Source organism: Haliotis cracherodii, unplaced genomic scaffold, assembly GCF_022045235.1.
Source record: "Haliotis cracherodii isolate W230 unplaced genomic scaffold, xgHalCrac1.p SCAF_9, whole genome shotgun sequence".
Classification (NCBI taxonomy): Eukaryota; Metazoa; Mollusca; class Gastropoda; order Lepetellida; family Haliotidae; genus Haliotis; species Haliotis cracherodii.
In genome coordinates, this window is record NW_027266343.1 from 45,142,843 (window position 1) to 45,160,531 (window position 17,689).

Below are 17,689 nucleotides of genomic sequence, written 5' to 3' on the forward strand. Positions count from 1 at the left end.
ACAGCCAACTTTGTTTTTGGAGGAACATCCTGAATCTCCCCCCCACCCCCTACCCGCCTTCAAGAAAATATTAAAAACAAGAATTAAAATAAGTGCATTTTACATCATTCTGAGGGGAAAAATCCTGGATTACCGTATAAAAATCTAGGAAAATTCTCATGCCTACTTAATAGGAGGTACTGCAAGGTGCAGCCTGGGCCTAGTCGAACATTCAATCAAAATGAAATAAGCATGGGGTTTTCAGCTGACTAGAAAGTTCCCCGACTTGACTTTCTACTGTAGATTTGACATACCTTTACACAGAGACATATCACATCTAATTTCTATGAGACTGTGTAAGTATTCAAGGTAAAATAACTACAATCATAACGTAGCTGCTGCCGTTAACAATCATCACAAATTTGGAATATTGGCAACTGAAATAGTCTACACTTTTGGCAATCGCTAGTCCTTCTATTTTTAAACACAAAGTAATTGTAAGGAAATTAACCTAGTCTAAGTAGTCTGTTCTGATCCATCCAGATACAAATATAGACATAAAGGCCCATTATGTTTGAAAATAAAATAAAACCCATGTTATGTGGGGCATAATACCTAGCTACGACAGGTTGGAGTGTTATAAGTTATGAACACAAATATCATAGCAACTGCAATAAATTATCATCAGGCCAAATAAACATATGTGTTTCCTATTTCAGCGTAACCAAAAATAGGGTAGGAGGTCAGGTTTACATTTTACTTTTTCTTCGAAAATAAGTAATTTGCACTATGTCAGATAAAGCCTGTTTTGAAATTAAGAAAACGACTATCTTATCTTTAGTGAAATGCCAAAAATTACTCTAGCTGCATTAACTCAAGACAATATAGGGATGTTGATAAAAGCTATGGCGCCACTCGAGAAAAGAGGAAAAAGGTGATCCTCATCCAGATGACAGTTGACCTGGAAACGGGAAATACACATATTTTTGTTATGGGACCGACCAACCACATCATCAGTTCAATGCTGTTCTAGATTGATACTACTGGGAAAGCACTTTCAGATTTCCTCTGATTATATGCATATAAATAAATAAAATACGGAGTAAAGACAGTCAGCTGGAGAAACGAAATAATGCTAAACCAAATTGCACTTGCATAACAAATGTCAATCAGTAGTGGACTTTAAATGTAAATGCAAATAAGAACAGTCAAATTCATAATCATGTTGGTTGAATTGATATGATGCCTTTAACAGTGTCAGCTAGCAGTTAGGGGTGAAACGATACAGCAAGGTCACGATACAATACGTATCACGATACGCATATTCCCGTCAACACTGCATGGAAACTTCTTGACTACAATATTTCAGAGCAGGTTAAAAAAGAACAGCTAGCTGTAGACACAGTGAAGTTGAGTGAGTGAGTGTGTATGGTTTAACGCTGCTTTTGGCAATATTCCAGCAATATCACGGCGGGGGACACCAGAAATGAGCTTCACACATTGTACCCATGTCGGGAATCGAACCTGGGTCTTCGGCATGACAAGCGAACGCTTTAACCACTAGGCTACCCGACCACCCCACAGTGAAGTTGAAATGCTAACTAATTACACAACATTTTGCAATATTTGACCGCCGAAAACACAGGGGGGGTCATTACTAGAGTAGTACATGACATATTTTAGCATGTGTATCGTCATGTATCAATACAGAAAAATACATATTATGTATCGTATCGTCGCATGAAACCTAACAATGTACCGGGTCATAGACGTATCGTTTCACCCATACTAGCAATATTTTCTAAGACGATGGAGAAAAACAAGCTATGTTATTTGCAGAAAACCTGACAAACTAGATTAACTTGCCAACAATTACAATTAGATATATCACTGCCAATCAGCTTAATGTGAGAGGAAACCCTGAAGTGATGTAGGTCTCAGATGTTTATCATTTTGGTGAAACCCACGAGCACAGGTATGGTGCTGACAGACCTAGAAACATAATCAGGGCAAACTGGGATTCAAACCCACAACAATAGGTTACAGGTATACCCAGGGGACGCAACTCTGGACAGCGACAGACAACTGAGCCACCTGTGCCCTCTATTCCTGGTGTAAAAAGAAGATATTGCCTGACACTACTATAAACTAGACACTGTTATCTAGCCCATAAATAAGTAAATAAGTGCAACAATAATTAATGCCACAGACAATTCATCAGTGTCGTCACACAGTACATACAACTACATGAACAATCTTACCTATCTGTTTGCATTGTTTAGAGGCTGCCAATAATGGTTGAATTAGGGTTGCTATGATCGAATGATGTTTTCAGGATAACAACCAAGACCTAGTTGTATCAAACTTCAATGACATGTCAACTTGTCATCAAACCTCTACTAACTAATGTGCCATTAAACCTGGTTGTATCAAACTCTTAATGATCCCATCCGTACATTAACATGCCTAATATGTGTCAATACACTGATAAAATGCAGGCGTCCGATACAAAACTTTGCGTTTTGCATTGAAACCTCAAGACACTGTTCATAATATGACATTTTGTGCAGAATTTATACATTTTGGAGTTACATAAAAACAGAAAGTGTTCGATTTACTTTTACTTAAAATTCTATATTATTAGATGCAAATTCCAAAATACAATCCTTTTTTTCATGTTTATAAAAAGGAAGCTTTTTCACAATACAACATTGAAAAAGATATTGCTTTCAAGACAGGTAATCAGCAAAAATTCTATGGTGCTTGGATACTGTATCATAAACTTTTCGAAAATGAGTAGCTTTCATTTTAATTTTAGTTTTGTACTTAAGACTTTAATGTTTGAGACCATGTACTTTCCTGCACTGCAATATATCATATATAAACTTTAATAGTTTATGCATACTTGAAATATGCAGTATGTTTGTATTACTAGAGTGACAGTTACTTCTTTTAAAAAAAACAATAAATGAAAAAATAAGAAGAAAGAAACCTCAAGACACAAAGTACATCACAAAATGAACACCAGAAGAGATGCATTTGGCAATTACGTCTTACCAAACTTTCGCAGATAGGATTGATCGTTTCTTGTTTAATACCGCACTCAGCAATATTCCAGCTATATGATGGCGGTCTGTAAATAATCAAGTCTGAACCAGACAATCCAGTGATTGATATCATGAGCATCGATCCATGCAAATGGGATATGATGACATGCATCAACCAAGTCAGCGAGTCCGACCACCCGATCCCATTAGTCACCTCTTACGAAAAGTGTAGTTGCCTTTTACGGCCTTTTGCTGAAGACCTATTCTCGCAGATAGAAAGGAGAGAGTTTTTAGTTGCTAAAAAGGAATCGTCGTCACATCAGGAAGGAATACAATAATTAATTTATACTTTAATGAAATCTTCATACTTAGTTTATGATTAGTTTAATGTCGCCCTTGTCCAACCCATTTTAATGCCAACATTAACTCATGAAACAATAAAAAACATTAGGGTTTAATAAGCCCATCAGTGAACGAAGGTTTGATACAACCAGGTCCTGGCTATTGGCTATGGCCAGTTTAACATGGAGAAGTAATGAACAAAATGTAAACTGTACATAAATACATGACATAGACAAGTCCTGAAAACAGCATCTACTGGCTGACTTGATGAATAGATATGCCACATATACAATGATATATGACTAATGAGTGTTTCTTGATTGAGGACTATGTGTTCGACTGTCTTGGCAATGGTTGAGCGTAGATATGGGATATCACTTGGATTGTTTTACAACACTGGTTTCCTTTAAGGACCTACAAGTCTCGTTTCTCCACTTGATCACCCAGCTGGTTGGAGGTCATGCTGACCTATGTTTGTAAACATGCTGTGAAGTGGCACAGCGTTCAGGACCACCTCCTGGTCCATATATGAACACCACCACACAAGCTGCTAACACCACAGAGGTAACAGTACTTCCATAGCCTTTTGTAATGTGCCAACTCTGTTACCAAGAACATGATGACACTGGTTAATTCTTTTATGTGCCATCAGCTGTGTAAACCCAAACCACCTGGAAAAGAACCTTGATAATCTGCATGGATAGGCTGTTTTGTAAAGATCCACCTTAAAGAATGGGACTTATGATCATCTTAACGCTATGATTGTCATAAGTCTATGATAAAGAATGGGAGTTATGATCATCTTAACGCTATGATTGTCATAAGTCTATGATAAAGAATGGGAGTTATGATCATCTTAGCACTATGATTGTCATAAGTCTATGATAAAGAATGGGAGTTATGATCATCTTAGTGCTATGATGGTCATAGGTCTGCGATAAAGAATGGGAGTTGTGATCATCTTAGGCCTATGATGGTCATAAGTCTATGTTAATAAATTGGGAGTTACGATCATCTTAGCACTATGATTGTTCTGTGAAAACAGCACTAGTTTCTTAAAACCAGTCTGTTATACAAATTTGGGCACTTATATAAAATACCAACCAATCTGTTTCAAACAAAATTACTTCTAAGGCATTGAGTTAATGATAAGTGCCTGTGGGTTAATTTTCTGTTTAGCATGCAGAAACGTTTGTATGTGGAAAATTTTGATTTAAGATGAAGAACGTAGAATTCTCTTTAGCTCGTTGATCATCATGTGGTGTCCAGTATAGCAGGATATGTTTAAACAAGGTTCTTTCTTACACAGTGTGGTCCTTCCCTGGCCGTGAACAGACAGTCACTCTCACAGAAATACCAAGTCTGAGCTAACAATGTCAATACATCTATCTACACTGGCACAATATTCACTGATTCGTTTTGGTTCTGTTTGCTCCTCATTATTTGGCCACCATATCACGAGATCACAATCAATCAACATGTTGTCACCATGTAGGCCACACGATCCAGTGATCAGCATCCAGCAACCACTGATATCCGTATCTGCCAGGTACATGTCTTTATGGAATAGTCAACAGTGATACTGTCATGGTTAAATGAAACAGCCACAAAGTCCAATATGATCCCCTGAACTCTTCCATGTTCATTGTGTTCACTTACGATCATGTTCACTTATGATCCTTCTGTGCCCAGAAAGCAGGAGAAATATAAAACATTTTCTGGGATATTTGATGATAGAAGGGTTAACAATAACTGCTGAACCCAGATGAACAACCAGTATGACTGCTGATTCTTGTGGATGCACTCACTGATCAGAATCGTCAGGTTTTATAGATCAAGGGGAGAGCACTCCACTTCAATTCTGATCTAAATCAAGGGAGATATCTTTGACAATACACTTCTGGAATAGTCAAGAGTGTGGATGCCATAGTACACTAAAACTTATTTTTTTAATGCCAATAGTCATAAATCCTTCCTTGATCAGAGATACGGTGGGAAGAGATAATTTTACCCAGCTCAGCAGTTTTTCATCAATAAGACAGTCGGGAATAAAAAATTGGCTTCACAAATCACATCCTTCCAAGCATTCTGGGTCACCTGAATGCTGAGCAAGCACACTGTCTATCCCTCACAATCCAGAGAAGTTAATCCAATGTTATTTTCCATGAATCTCCTTGTCAGTTGTGAGTCGATGGTTGAATCAGGGGAACATGAGGACCAGTGAGGCTGCGCTTCTCCTCCGAGCCACCTGGCTTTGGTTAGTGAGTCAGGAGGTGATGTGATAAAGCTATAGTCTTTGCAACGCTGGAAGAAACACCCCAGTTTTTGGATCAGCCGCCGAGTTCGCTGCAGGTCAAACGTGAGGCCGTTCCTCCCAGTCACATAGTCATAACTCTGTCATTCTCTGTCGGTAGTGTAGAGTGAGGGGGGCATCCTGCAACAAACACGTCACAACCTGACACTTTGTGAATACATGACCTTTGGTTGTTTAAACGCCACACTCAGCAATCCTTCAGCTAAATGGTGGCAGCCTGTAAATGATCTAGCTTGGACCAGACGAATCAGTGATGATATCATCATCACAATGAGCAACAATCCACTTCATTGAGGTACACTGACCCACTTTCAAAGTAATAACATCCTGACACTTTGTGAATAAATGAGGTTTGTCGTTCAACGCCACTCAGCCATATTTCAGCCTTATGACAGCAAATAAACAAGCCTGGACTCAACAACCAAGTGCTGATATCATGCGCAACAATACACTTTATCAAGGTATGTTGACATGCTTCAATGAAGGCACACCTACGAGCCACAACTCTGAATAGCAAATTTAGATTGGTTGGTTGGTTCGTTGTTTAACGCCGCACTCAGCAATATTCCAACCATATGACGGTGGTCTGTAAATAATCGAGTTTGGACCAGAAAATACAGTGATTGATATCATAAGCATCGATCAACACATAGGGATCGATGACATGCTTCAACCAAGTCAGGGAGCCTGACCACCTGATCCCGTTAGTTGCCTCTTACGACAAGCATAGTCGCCTTTTACGGCAAGCATGGGTTGCTGAAGACCTATTCTAGGTACTCACTTCCTGGTGTGGATAAAGACACACACATGTAGTTGTCTAAAGGACCAGTACAAGAGTGAGTGAGTGAGTGAGTGATTATGGTTTTATGCCGCTTTTAGCAATATTCCAGCAATATCACGGCAGGGGACACAAGAAATGATATTCACACATTGTACCCATGTCGGGAATCGAACCCGGGTCTTTGGCATGATGAGCGAACGCTTAAACCACTAGGCCACCAAACCGCTCCCCCAGTACAAGAAGTCTACAGTGTGTAATAAATGGCGTCTACTTACTTTTGATCTCCATCTCGTGACCGATACAAATTTTAACGTGTGATCTTTTCCGAGTAATTCTTCATTGCACAATATATCAACCTGCAATCAATGGAACAATCATCAGTGTCAAACTATTCTCCATGTAACTCAAAATAGGGGAATCAAACCTAAGCTTTGGTGTGACAAGCGAATGCTTTAACCAACGCCCCTTTTAAGGACAAGTAAAGTCAACATAGCAACTTTGCAGACCTTAATACTTTATGGCATACTTAATTACAAATGCTTGACCAAAGTTACATTCGAAAATCGGAAACAATGTTAAAAACAAACAACATGCGAAAAAACATTATCCTTCAGTAAGGGGAGGGTTGTGTCCGGAGTGCCTGTTGGTTCAAGGGGGATCTTCCAACTTGACCTGCACCTAAAGTTATAAGTACAAATTCACCCGAGCACAGATAGTTAAGACAATAGGGGATTAAGGAGGGGCCTCTCATATAAGACAAGTAATGGTGAATATCTCACAAAAACATACTGACACAACTAATTTGTGAACTCAATTCACATACACTGAACTGTGTGAAAACGTTTAAAAGGCTAAAAAATAATAATAATGGCCTTGGTACTCAGGCACTGCCAACATCATCATAAAGTTCATTGCATGTTTCGTTTTTGTTTGCATTTTGTGTTCAAGTATTAGGATTTTTATATTGTTTTCAAAATGGAAATAAAAACAAAACTTTATGATGATGCAGGTGGTGCCTGAGACTATTATTTTCCTTCGCCAAATATATCAATGAGTGAGTGAACATATTAACCATTCAGTACAATTTGGGCTATTCAGGGAATTACAGACAAGAAACTATTCCACTGTGACAAATACGCAGGTTTACACTTTATTCCCAATTCTAAGAGGGATCCACACTTGTTTTTTGCCGGATACAAGTTCATGACTTTGTGTCATGAAGCACAATTATATGTCTCTGAGCAGTGAGCAACGCCACATCTCAAGGGGTGGCATCAAAATATGTACAAATTCATTGACATGCTGCAGGTTGTGCAGCATCCACTGGGATCAGATTCCAGGTAGTTTGATGCAACCCAAGAAGAAGTATTGAAACCTAGACTACGCCCATGAGAGGAGAAGAGACAACATCTTGCCAACCAGAAACCAGTGAACTATTATCACAATGCTGTTTCACATCTGGACTGTGAATTATGAAAATGGAATTGTTCAATGTGACATTGAACAAATAAGACAATATTTAATACAGTGCTCATTCTTTTTATCAATTGTTTATATTTTAAAGTGAATAAATGCTGAATGTATGCTTAAACAAACGCCATGGGGATTATCCTTTGGACAGCTGCTGGACAAGTACAAACTCACCATTGTTAGTGATAAAAAGCTTGTTACAGATATAAACAGAGCTCCAGATATCTGCGTAAAATACGCATCAGAAATGCAGAAATATGCAGTAAAATAAAATCCAAGCGTATCAAATACCCAACGAACATTACAGATACGCTACAAAAATAAAACTTGTGTGTATCATCAAAATATTGTAAAGTAACCCTGCATATTCGTTTCGCAAATCAGCAACTTATTTTGAAATTATAAACGAGCATTCCGTCAACCTTGCCAAACTCCACGATGACAGTTACATCATGATCATTTGCCATCACACTTTCTTGTGGAAGTATCGTGGTATTTTTTAGTCCTACAAAGCTCTCGAACCCACATGACACCAGTTTGCAGGGACTAGATGAATAGAGTTTTGAAATATTTAACTAAAATACCCACATGTGTAAAAACTAGTGGGTAACAGAAATTTGAATACTCAGATAGAATTACTGATACCCAATGATTTTAAAATGCATGGGTAAAATACCCACAACACCAAAAGCTTAACTGGAGCTCTGTATAAAGTTATTTCAATTAATCACAATGTCAAGATCAAAGGTTGTTTTACACTCAACAACACAAGCAATGTTATTTTTGTAGGATTAACAGAAAGAACAACACTTTGACATTGACGGCTTTGTATCTGCTTGGCCATATATCAGCCAATGAAAACATTAGTCATGCATCGCTGCACTGGTAGCTTTGGCAACTCCCCCAAATAGTCTATTTTTGGAATCCAATAAAGGAGCGTGTGATTTCATCACTTTTACTTGGACATTAAATACTTTCTACAAATATTATCCTTTTTTACTTTATATATCTGGGACAATTGGTTTTCGCAACAAAATTGCAATAAAAAATTTCACTTGGGATTGCCCTCTAACCATCAGACAGGGTGAACAGGGGGATGAAAATATCAACTCACATCCTTGTATCTCTCCCGTGCATGGTAGACTTTGAGCGCGATGAACTTCTTGAGATGAGTGATGGTAGCCTGGGATGAGATGCGGATGTACTTCCTCTTGAGGTTCTTCATGTGGTTGCCCTTACACTCCAGGCAGATGTTGACCTGCTCGTCGCTACGGTGACAGTCCTGGTCCTCGTCCGGTGGAGGCAGGGTCTGACTCTTCTCAGGTTCTTGGTTTTCTTCACAATTTCCTACTGGAAGTTTTGAAATCAAGATGAGTGAGTGAGTGAGTGAGTGAGTGAGTGAGTGAGTGAGTGAGTGAGTGAGTGAGTGAGTGAGTGAGTGAGTGAGTGAGTGAGTGAGTGAGTGGCCTAGTTGACAAGTTGGCTGGAACTTTTGAAAACCAGATGTGAGTGGGTGGTTGAATGAGTGGTTGAATGGTTGAATGAGTGGTTGAATGGTTGAGTGAATTGAGTGAGTGGTTGAATGAGTGGTTGAGTGGTTGAATGAGTGAGTGGTTGAGTGGTTGAGTGAGTGAGTGGCCTAGTTGACTCATACGAAAAGCATGGGATAATGGGGACCTATTGCCATCAAGAATCCCCAAAGGATTTCATTATTTGGAAGTATTGTACCCACAGAACATCCACAGAATTATGCATTAGTCTTTTATGTTTTCCTGAAGTTAAGGAAGCAGGATCTTATTTCCGATAAACCCCTGATTGTTTGTTTGTTGTTTAACGCCGCACTCAGCAATATTTCAGCTATATGACAGCGGTCTGTAAATAATCAAGTCTTGTCCAGACAATCCTGTGGTTGACATCATCAGTATTGATTCACGCAATTTGTATCCGATGACATGCATCAACCAAGCCAACAAGCCTGACCACCTGATCCCGTCAGTCGCATCTTACAACAAGCATGGGTTGCTGAAGACCAATTCTAACCCCGATCTTCTCAGGTACCCTGATTGTATCTATAGAACATCAATTCAGAGGGGGAAAATTCTTTTTCTCTTTTGCTTCAGTTCTGAAAGTGGGATTACCTGGTGTAGAGTTGGGAGGAGCCTTTCCCATCTTCTTGTAGAAGTCGTTCTGTCTTTTCATTTCCTCTGAAAAGCAACAAAACCAATCAATATTCCTCAACTCCCTGAGACACATACAATGCTGAAAATATAAAACAAATGACTCCAATGCAATTACTTTCAAAATTTGTGTCGATGCCTCCCTTTTGTCTATTTGATTATTATCATGATTAAGTGTGGCAAGTATTTGCATGCAACAAGCACGATGATGAAAACATGTCATTTCTATGTCAAAGATATCTCAATATGAAAGTGTCTATTAACAGTACTCTCTAAAACTAAACTTCATGTATTTATCATATAACTATAAAAATAGATCGGAACAGATAAAGCAAATATATTCCAATGCTTTGTTATCACAAACAAACCATTGTTGCATTAATAAGAGTGAGTGAGTGAGTTGGGTTTATGCCGCTTTAAACAGTATTCCAGTTATATCACGGTTAGTCAGCTTAATGTGGGAGGAAAGCCCAAAGTGATGCAGGTCTCAGACGTTTTCCACTTCAGTAAAACCCACAAGCACGGGCATGGTGCTGACACACCTAGAAACATAATCGGGGTGAACCGGGATTCAAACCCACAATCATAGGTTTCTGGCATATCAAAGGGATGCAACTCAGCGAATCGTGGCAGCTTAGACGACTGGGCCACACGTGCCCCTTGCATTTATAAGACATAATGTATGACACAGAGGCAGTTTCTTGACATTCTTACAATAGGCCATATTCCGGTCTGGAGACCTTCCATGATTGTAACTGTTGCTGATCATGTGACATGACACACTATCCTTACAAAATGGTCTCCATCACCCTGCTTGTCGCCCATTCTCTGTCAGTAACCAGCTGGTAATCAGGATGTAGACGTCATATACACCATGATACACTTATCGATGATGTTCTTTAGCGTGTCCTTTGTCACATGATCACCAAATGGAGCACAATGTCCAGCATTAACAATGTAAATATGTCACAAAAAATACACAGGTGTTAAAATTCAAATCATGTGAACTCACTCTCTTGAAGGTTTGGGACCAGCTTGTACACAATGTCCTGCATTGTTCTGTCGAAGCTGAAATTCAAACACATTCTTTGTTTGATGAAATCTAAGGAGGATATGGGGTCCAGAGATTGTACTTAGTCAGCAGTGTAAATAGGATTGTCAAACCATGTCAGGTCGAGCATTAAATGATCTCCAGTAGAACTGTGACAGCTGTGTGTAATATGTGTAACGTAGTTGTACAAGTACCAGACAAGCCAGTGGTTGATAGTGTGAGTCATAACAACAGTGTCTAATATGTGTAACAGTGTTCCCAATATTGACCGGTAAAATATGCCTGGAACTGGTACATTTGAGGGTTGATGTTACCTGTGTCTGAGTAGAAATTTTCATTGAAAAATGCACATCATATTGTGTGAATCGCTGTAAACATTAAACCACTGTTTCAAAAGTTGGCGTGTCAATTTTCTGTAGTGATCTTTATGACCAACTTCATATTCACTGTCCTAAAGAAGTGAGATTTTCCGAATGCATACTTGACATATATGATACAATGGTTGGTCAAATGAGGCTATCTGCGATTAGTTGACAAGATAATCACATCACAGAGATAACCACCGTGACCGGGCTAAGGGTGATTTTGGTAGTTTCAAAACTACTGTCGCTGGGCATATTATTACTACAAGTTTAGAGCAAACCCAGACTTCGCTGTTTTAGCAGCCATAGCCTTAACTGTTCCAGTCAGCAGTGTACCAGCTGAGTGTGAGTTTGGCCAACAGAATCGTATTCATGTTGCTAGTTGAAACCCCCTCAATCATATATGTCTGAAAAATGATATTAAACATCCAGGCCAATGAACCAACTCTAATACCCTTGCTGTTGCATGCATGAGCAGACTGTTTTGGCGCATAGTTCTTGACACGATTCTTGCAGGTTGAAACTCAAACTGTAATGAAACTTTGAAACCTATTCACAAAATCTGAATGTTTGTCAATTTATAGTGTACACTATTTTACTCTTCCTTTTCATCATGACAGGGGCAGCAAAATTCTGAAAGTATGACAGACAGTTCTGACAAGTGTACAGTACTTCACATGAGCCCAATGTTAACAGGTGCACTGTTACATCAGCATGATGACATCACACCTCTCACAACAAATCACTATCAATATGGCTGTTCTATAACAGGTGTCTCATAATCAGACACCTGCATACTAGAGGTGTAACGATACATGGGGGACGCGACCTGATACATATCCAGATACTATGGGTGAGATATGATTCGTATCCTAAGTCCTGCAGTACGTAAACCACAACCCGGAATCATCTGTTTATAAATTTCAGAGATCGAAGATGGGATATTGTATGGCAGAAACATATAGGCTAGAGAGCACTGTGAATGTTATGCTATGTATAGCCAACCTGGAAATACTAAAGAATATGTCTTTGTTTCAATTAGCATGTTAAGTCTGTTATTATTCATGTTTAACACCAAAATAACTTGTAATGTAATGAGATTGTGATACAGGGGTTGTAAATTGCTGTGTTTTATCGTTGGCCTCGTATCGGGAGAACATACCGTGAGGTGGTATCATTACACACCTACTGCATACGAGAATACGAGACATAAATGCCCATATGTACCTGATGTAGTTGAGTGGATAGCTCTGGTGGATGACAAGCCTGCAGTCTGGGCAGGTGTTGTTCTCCTCCAGGTACCGCACCAGGCAGCTCTTGCAAACTGAAACAATCAAATTTACGTTATGATAGGCAGGGAGACAAATCTTTCACTGTGGTCATTGACATTGAACTTTCAAAGAAGTCAAAATACTAAGTTTACGTGTGAGTGAGTGACTTGTGTCAGCAGTATTACTGTCCATACAAGGTAAACCAGTCACTGATTGGTTGGTTGTTTAACGCTGCACTCAGCAATATTCCTGCAATATGACAGCGGTCTGTAAACACATTCTGGACCAGACAATCCAGTGATTGATATCATTTGCATCAATTCAACCGTAACTGGGATACGATGACACGCATCAACCAAGTCAGCGAGCCTGACCACCCGATCCCGTTAGACGCCTCTTACGACATAATGGGATCTTACACTTAATTACTTGAAAATATAAGATAGCTATAAGATAAATCGCAAACATGCGCTCACAACTTGATGATGTCGTATGTTTGACGTTGTTATTTTTGAGAGGGGAGTGTTTAGTGAGTTGTTCCTCATCGATGTAGCAGGGCAATGCAGATAAATGTGATGGCCAAATGATCGCATCCAAAAGCAGGAGAGATATGACAATCAGTATTGAAAAGGTACAGGTAATCGACATGAGGATTGTGAAAATATGTGGGAAATACCCACCTGTTCATGAAATGGACTTGTCCTACGCTGCCGGGGTCGGATTCTATTGAGGGAGTCATCATTATTTAAGTAGGGGTTAATACTTTTAAAGATTGTACAATTTATCATCATCCCTAAAGAGGCTGTACATAATGTTGATATCTCATATCAGAAATAAACGACTCATGGTCGTTGTTCATCCTACAATACAACACTGCAGGGAGAATAAACCACTCATCGTTTATTTCTTCAACAAAACGCAAGTGACTTGACGACATACTTACATGTGTGAAGACATTCTGTGATTGTCGTAGCATCAATCAGATACCCCCTGCACAAACTACATGTGATGTGTTCATTGACTGTCTTCAGTCGGATTTTTTTTTCCATCATTTCGACAACTTCTCTGCAATGAAAATAAAGGATAAAAAATCATATCTCAAAGTGGTATTTAGAAGCTTTAGTATCAATAGTATCATGATAATGCATAGAGTAAATCCCTTCAAAAATGATACCATTACTATTGGGCAGTTTGGCAAGGACTATAGGACTAGTGCCAATTTCTAAAGCTGATCACTGAACATATACTGCAATGAAAGTAAAGGATAAACTATAATATCTCAAAGTTGTAGTATCATTGAATATGGGGTTGACTTATGAATGTCCTATTTATTCCATGCAACTTTTCAGTATCTTGCTTGAAAAATGTCTAAGCTTTAAAACAAAAGAAGTCTAAAACTAATCCATCTTCAATCAGATTTGTTTCCATCATTTCGACAACTTTCCTGTAATGAAAGTAAAGGATAAACGATAATATCTTAAAGCGGCATTTAGGAGCTGTAGTACCAACAGCGATAGAATCTAACAGTTTTAGTCCACTAGTCCTCATAATGATAACATATAGTAAATCCTTTAAAAATGGCAAATTTCTACTAGTCCTTATAATACCTTAACTATTGGACAGTTTGACAAGGACTGTAGGACTAGTGCCAATTTCCCATGCTGATCAATGAAAATAGGGAGGATTTATGGAGGTCTATATTTATTCAATGCGACATTTCAGTATCTTTCTTGAAAAAGGTCTTAGCACCTATACCAAAAAGCTGTATTACAAGAAAAAATAAATTTAAAACTAATCAATCAACCCTGTCTTCATGGAAACATGATACAGGCAGAAAAAAAATATACTGCATCCTGAAGGATGCACAATAATATTCATTGAACCTACAGTGCATCAAGAGCAGTGATGTATCTGTTATTTCATCCAACAATAATGCCCACTGTCCACAGCTCATTGATTCATTCCAGGCTTTAAAGTAATAATCAAGATGTACCTACACAACACCATATCATTACTTTACAGGACCATCATATTGCTTGCAAGGACCCTTAAAAGTAATTATTGGAGGTCCATTAAGGTGTGCCAGTTAATGAGGGTAGAAAACCCAAATGCAAACCTAAGAGTAAGATGTTTACCCCACTGCCAAAAGCCTAGAGTACAGAGGTATGGTGCAAATAGACAAAGAATCATAGTAAGCTTGTCAAGCAGCATTGGAATCCATAGGACAATATTTAAAATGGGACAAATACAGTAGGAAGCAGTAACAACAGCTCTTTAACAATTAAACATATGACAAATTGGGACATCAAACAAAAACAAATGCATTTTAACACCAATTGCATTCCTACACAATGTACATTTTCTCTCTTCTTTTAATAACATTTAACAACATGTCAGTTTCAACAGATAACCTGTGATTAAAAGTTCTTAAGCTCTTAAGACAAATATGTAGGTAATAAAAGTAAATATGGCTCCAAGGGAGGTATCTCTTTATACATAATATAATAATGGTCTTGAGATGAACTTGCTTTGGAATCTCTCCAATTTTTTAAATAATTTTCAAACAGAAGTGTTTTAACAATGACAAACTGGAGAACCTTTGATAAAACCCAATGTAATTTAAACCTGTAAAGGTAATGTAGTTAGGAATAATAAACTTCTCTCCTGTGGTAATTGAAGCAGAACCAATATAATACACACTCAATACCCTCAGGCCCAGTAAAGGGTGGGGGGTTGACAGGTTTAATCACCTTTCACTGTATACACAGTTCACAGCAATTACATTCCCATAGAGTATTTAAATAATTACTCAGGACTCATATGATACAGTGACAGAATACTGATAGTGATTAATACACAAGCAGACATGTTTCACCATAAATCAGTACTGTTTGCTTTATCTATGAGAAGAGTCATATTTCACAAAATAATCACATGAATAAACAGGCTCAATTATTTGACTTTACAGTAATGCGGTAGGATGTAAAAGTTGAGTTATTTCTGTCGTCATATTGAATTATCGATACCTTAACTTCAGGGTAATTTCGCTTTTGGTCATGAAGGACTACATTATTGAAAGTGTTTACTGTTTAATGCCTTATTATTATTACACTGAAAAACTGTACCAGACTAAATTAACCAGTGTTAGTACACACAATTTCTTGTAGTCAACATTTTCGATTCATAACCTACCAAAAAAATCTCAAAACTATGTCAGTAGATTTATTAAAAGAGCTTAAATTAATCATTAAGATTGTCGTACTTGGAAACAAGACTGATTTGAGACTGCAAAATCATGAGCATTCTTGTAAGAATTCAGTAGAAAAGTATTTCGAAACAGGTCATAATATTCATTACACAAAATAATAATTTATCATGTTCGTGCACAGTACTTATCAGATACATAAGGAAACATCAAATTATTGAAAATCGTTAATAAGAGGAGAAGCAAAGGATATGCCATGTACTGTCACGAAATTAGGAGACATAGTCCACTTTGACGAGCTGCATAAATTGCAAGGGAAACAATGGGTTGTAAGACTTTCGGCCCTGATCAAAACGTCTTCTCGCACCTTGACTGTAATTTTTCATTCGAAATAAACTGCTCCAATGTCAACCTACCTGCTGATATCTTTCTGCGGTGCCTTCAGTGACCAGACATATTGCGATAATCACAAATGTCAGTCAAAAATCTGCCTCGATCGTCCATGTTTAGAGCTGTAGCAGGCAAAGCCATGAGAGGTGCGTGTTGATTGGCTAAATGAACATTAGACGAGCCAATCAGATGTCTCCTAATATTTACCCAACTTGTTGGCCCCTGCAGGTGCTTGTTTCCTTTGATTTGCAGATGGATTAGATGGGAGAGATTGCTCCCTTAAGTTTCTTTTCTGCTCTCTTTCCGTTTTTGTCGAACAAATGTTTTAAACGCAGATGGTCTTTAGAAATATTATACCTTCTCTTTAATATTACAGCGTTTCGCACAGTACTAGCTGTGTGTTATCATTTTGACGAACCCTTCAAACTTTGTAAAGGGCCATGCGATTATTCATCTAACCTCTTATACATTTTACGAAAACCGTCAAAATGGACCTAATTTCAATGACAACGACTTCCTAACGTTGCACTTACAACTATGATCCATTTTGCCCGATACTGGTCATAGATTTAAAGGGAACATAGATAAACAATACTCAATTTCCTGACTTTCATTCCTGATAGGATAAAATTAGGGGCTATTACCAAAATACACGACATTCTTAAGGGTAGGTTTAATGATAACAAAACGTAAAAGAGAGTAACCCAACATTCATAAACGAATTTTATACAATGACCAACACTTCTCACAATTGTTTTGTTAATATTTCATTAACGGGTGAATAAAGGCTACGAGAAGGATTATCACACCTATTTGCGGGGAGAGTTCCTATAGAAATCACATAATTCCAAATTGGGAATGCTGATTTACACACACAATACACTATTGTCATGGGCACGTTAGATCTTACAGTGGTATATATACTACTCAAAAGACGGCTGGGGAGATTAACTACACGAAAGGATCGGGTGATTTTTAACTTTTTAAATAGTATATCTGTGTGTGAAGATTCGGTAGGTGTTATATGACAGGATTTGTCAATCACAAGTCGATATTATACATCTCTATCTCTCTCTCTCTCTCTCTCTCTCTCTCTCGCTGTTTTCATCCTTACAATACACGGTCAACACGTTGTTGATTGTCACGTTACACCTAATCCTTCCTTTTTCTTTTCCATCCATAACCATCACTCGATACCGCTCTATATTTATCCACCCGGCAAATCATACATTTGTAGGTCTAGTTTTGTATGATGACCTATGTCTTTCGTCGGAGATTGTTTGGCCTAAAAAGGTTCCAC

The 17,689-nt window shown here is 38.2% G+C and overlaps 1 protein-coding gene across 2 annotated transcripts; it reads right to left on the reverse strand.

Annotated features, from left to right (window-relative positions):
• Nucleotides 1-249: 249 nt before the first annotated feature.
• On the reverse strand, nucleotides 250-16,508 carry LOC139452071 (polycomb group RING finger protein 3-like). Of its 2 annotated transcripts, XM_071233382.1 has the most exons (8): nucleotides 16,416-16,508; nucleotides 13,738-13,859; nucleotides 12,751-12,847; nucleotides 11,123-11,178; nucleotides 10,072-10,137; nucleotides 9,048-9,283; nucleotides 6,739-6,819; nucleotides 250-5,802 (listed from the first exon to the last, which is right to left on the reverse strand). In XM_071233382.1, the coding sequence occupies exons 2-8, from the start codon at nucleotides 13,844-13,846 to the stop codon at nucleotides 5,755-5,757; spliced, it is 693 nt and encodes a 230-aa protein (XP_071089483.1). In that variant the 5' UTR covers nucleotides 13,847-13,859; nucleotides 16,416-16,508; the 3' UTR covers nucleotides 250-5,754. The 2 variants fall into 2 exon arrangements, with proteins under 2 accessions (XP_071089483.1, XP_071089484.1); XM_071233383.1 differs by lacking the exons at nucleotides 11,123-11,178; nucleotides 16,416-16,508 and having other exon boundaries at nucleotides 13,738-13,852.
• Between the last annotated feature and the right edge of the window lie 1,181 nt (nucleotides 16,509-17,689).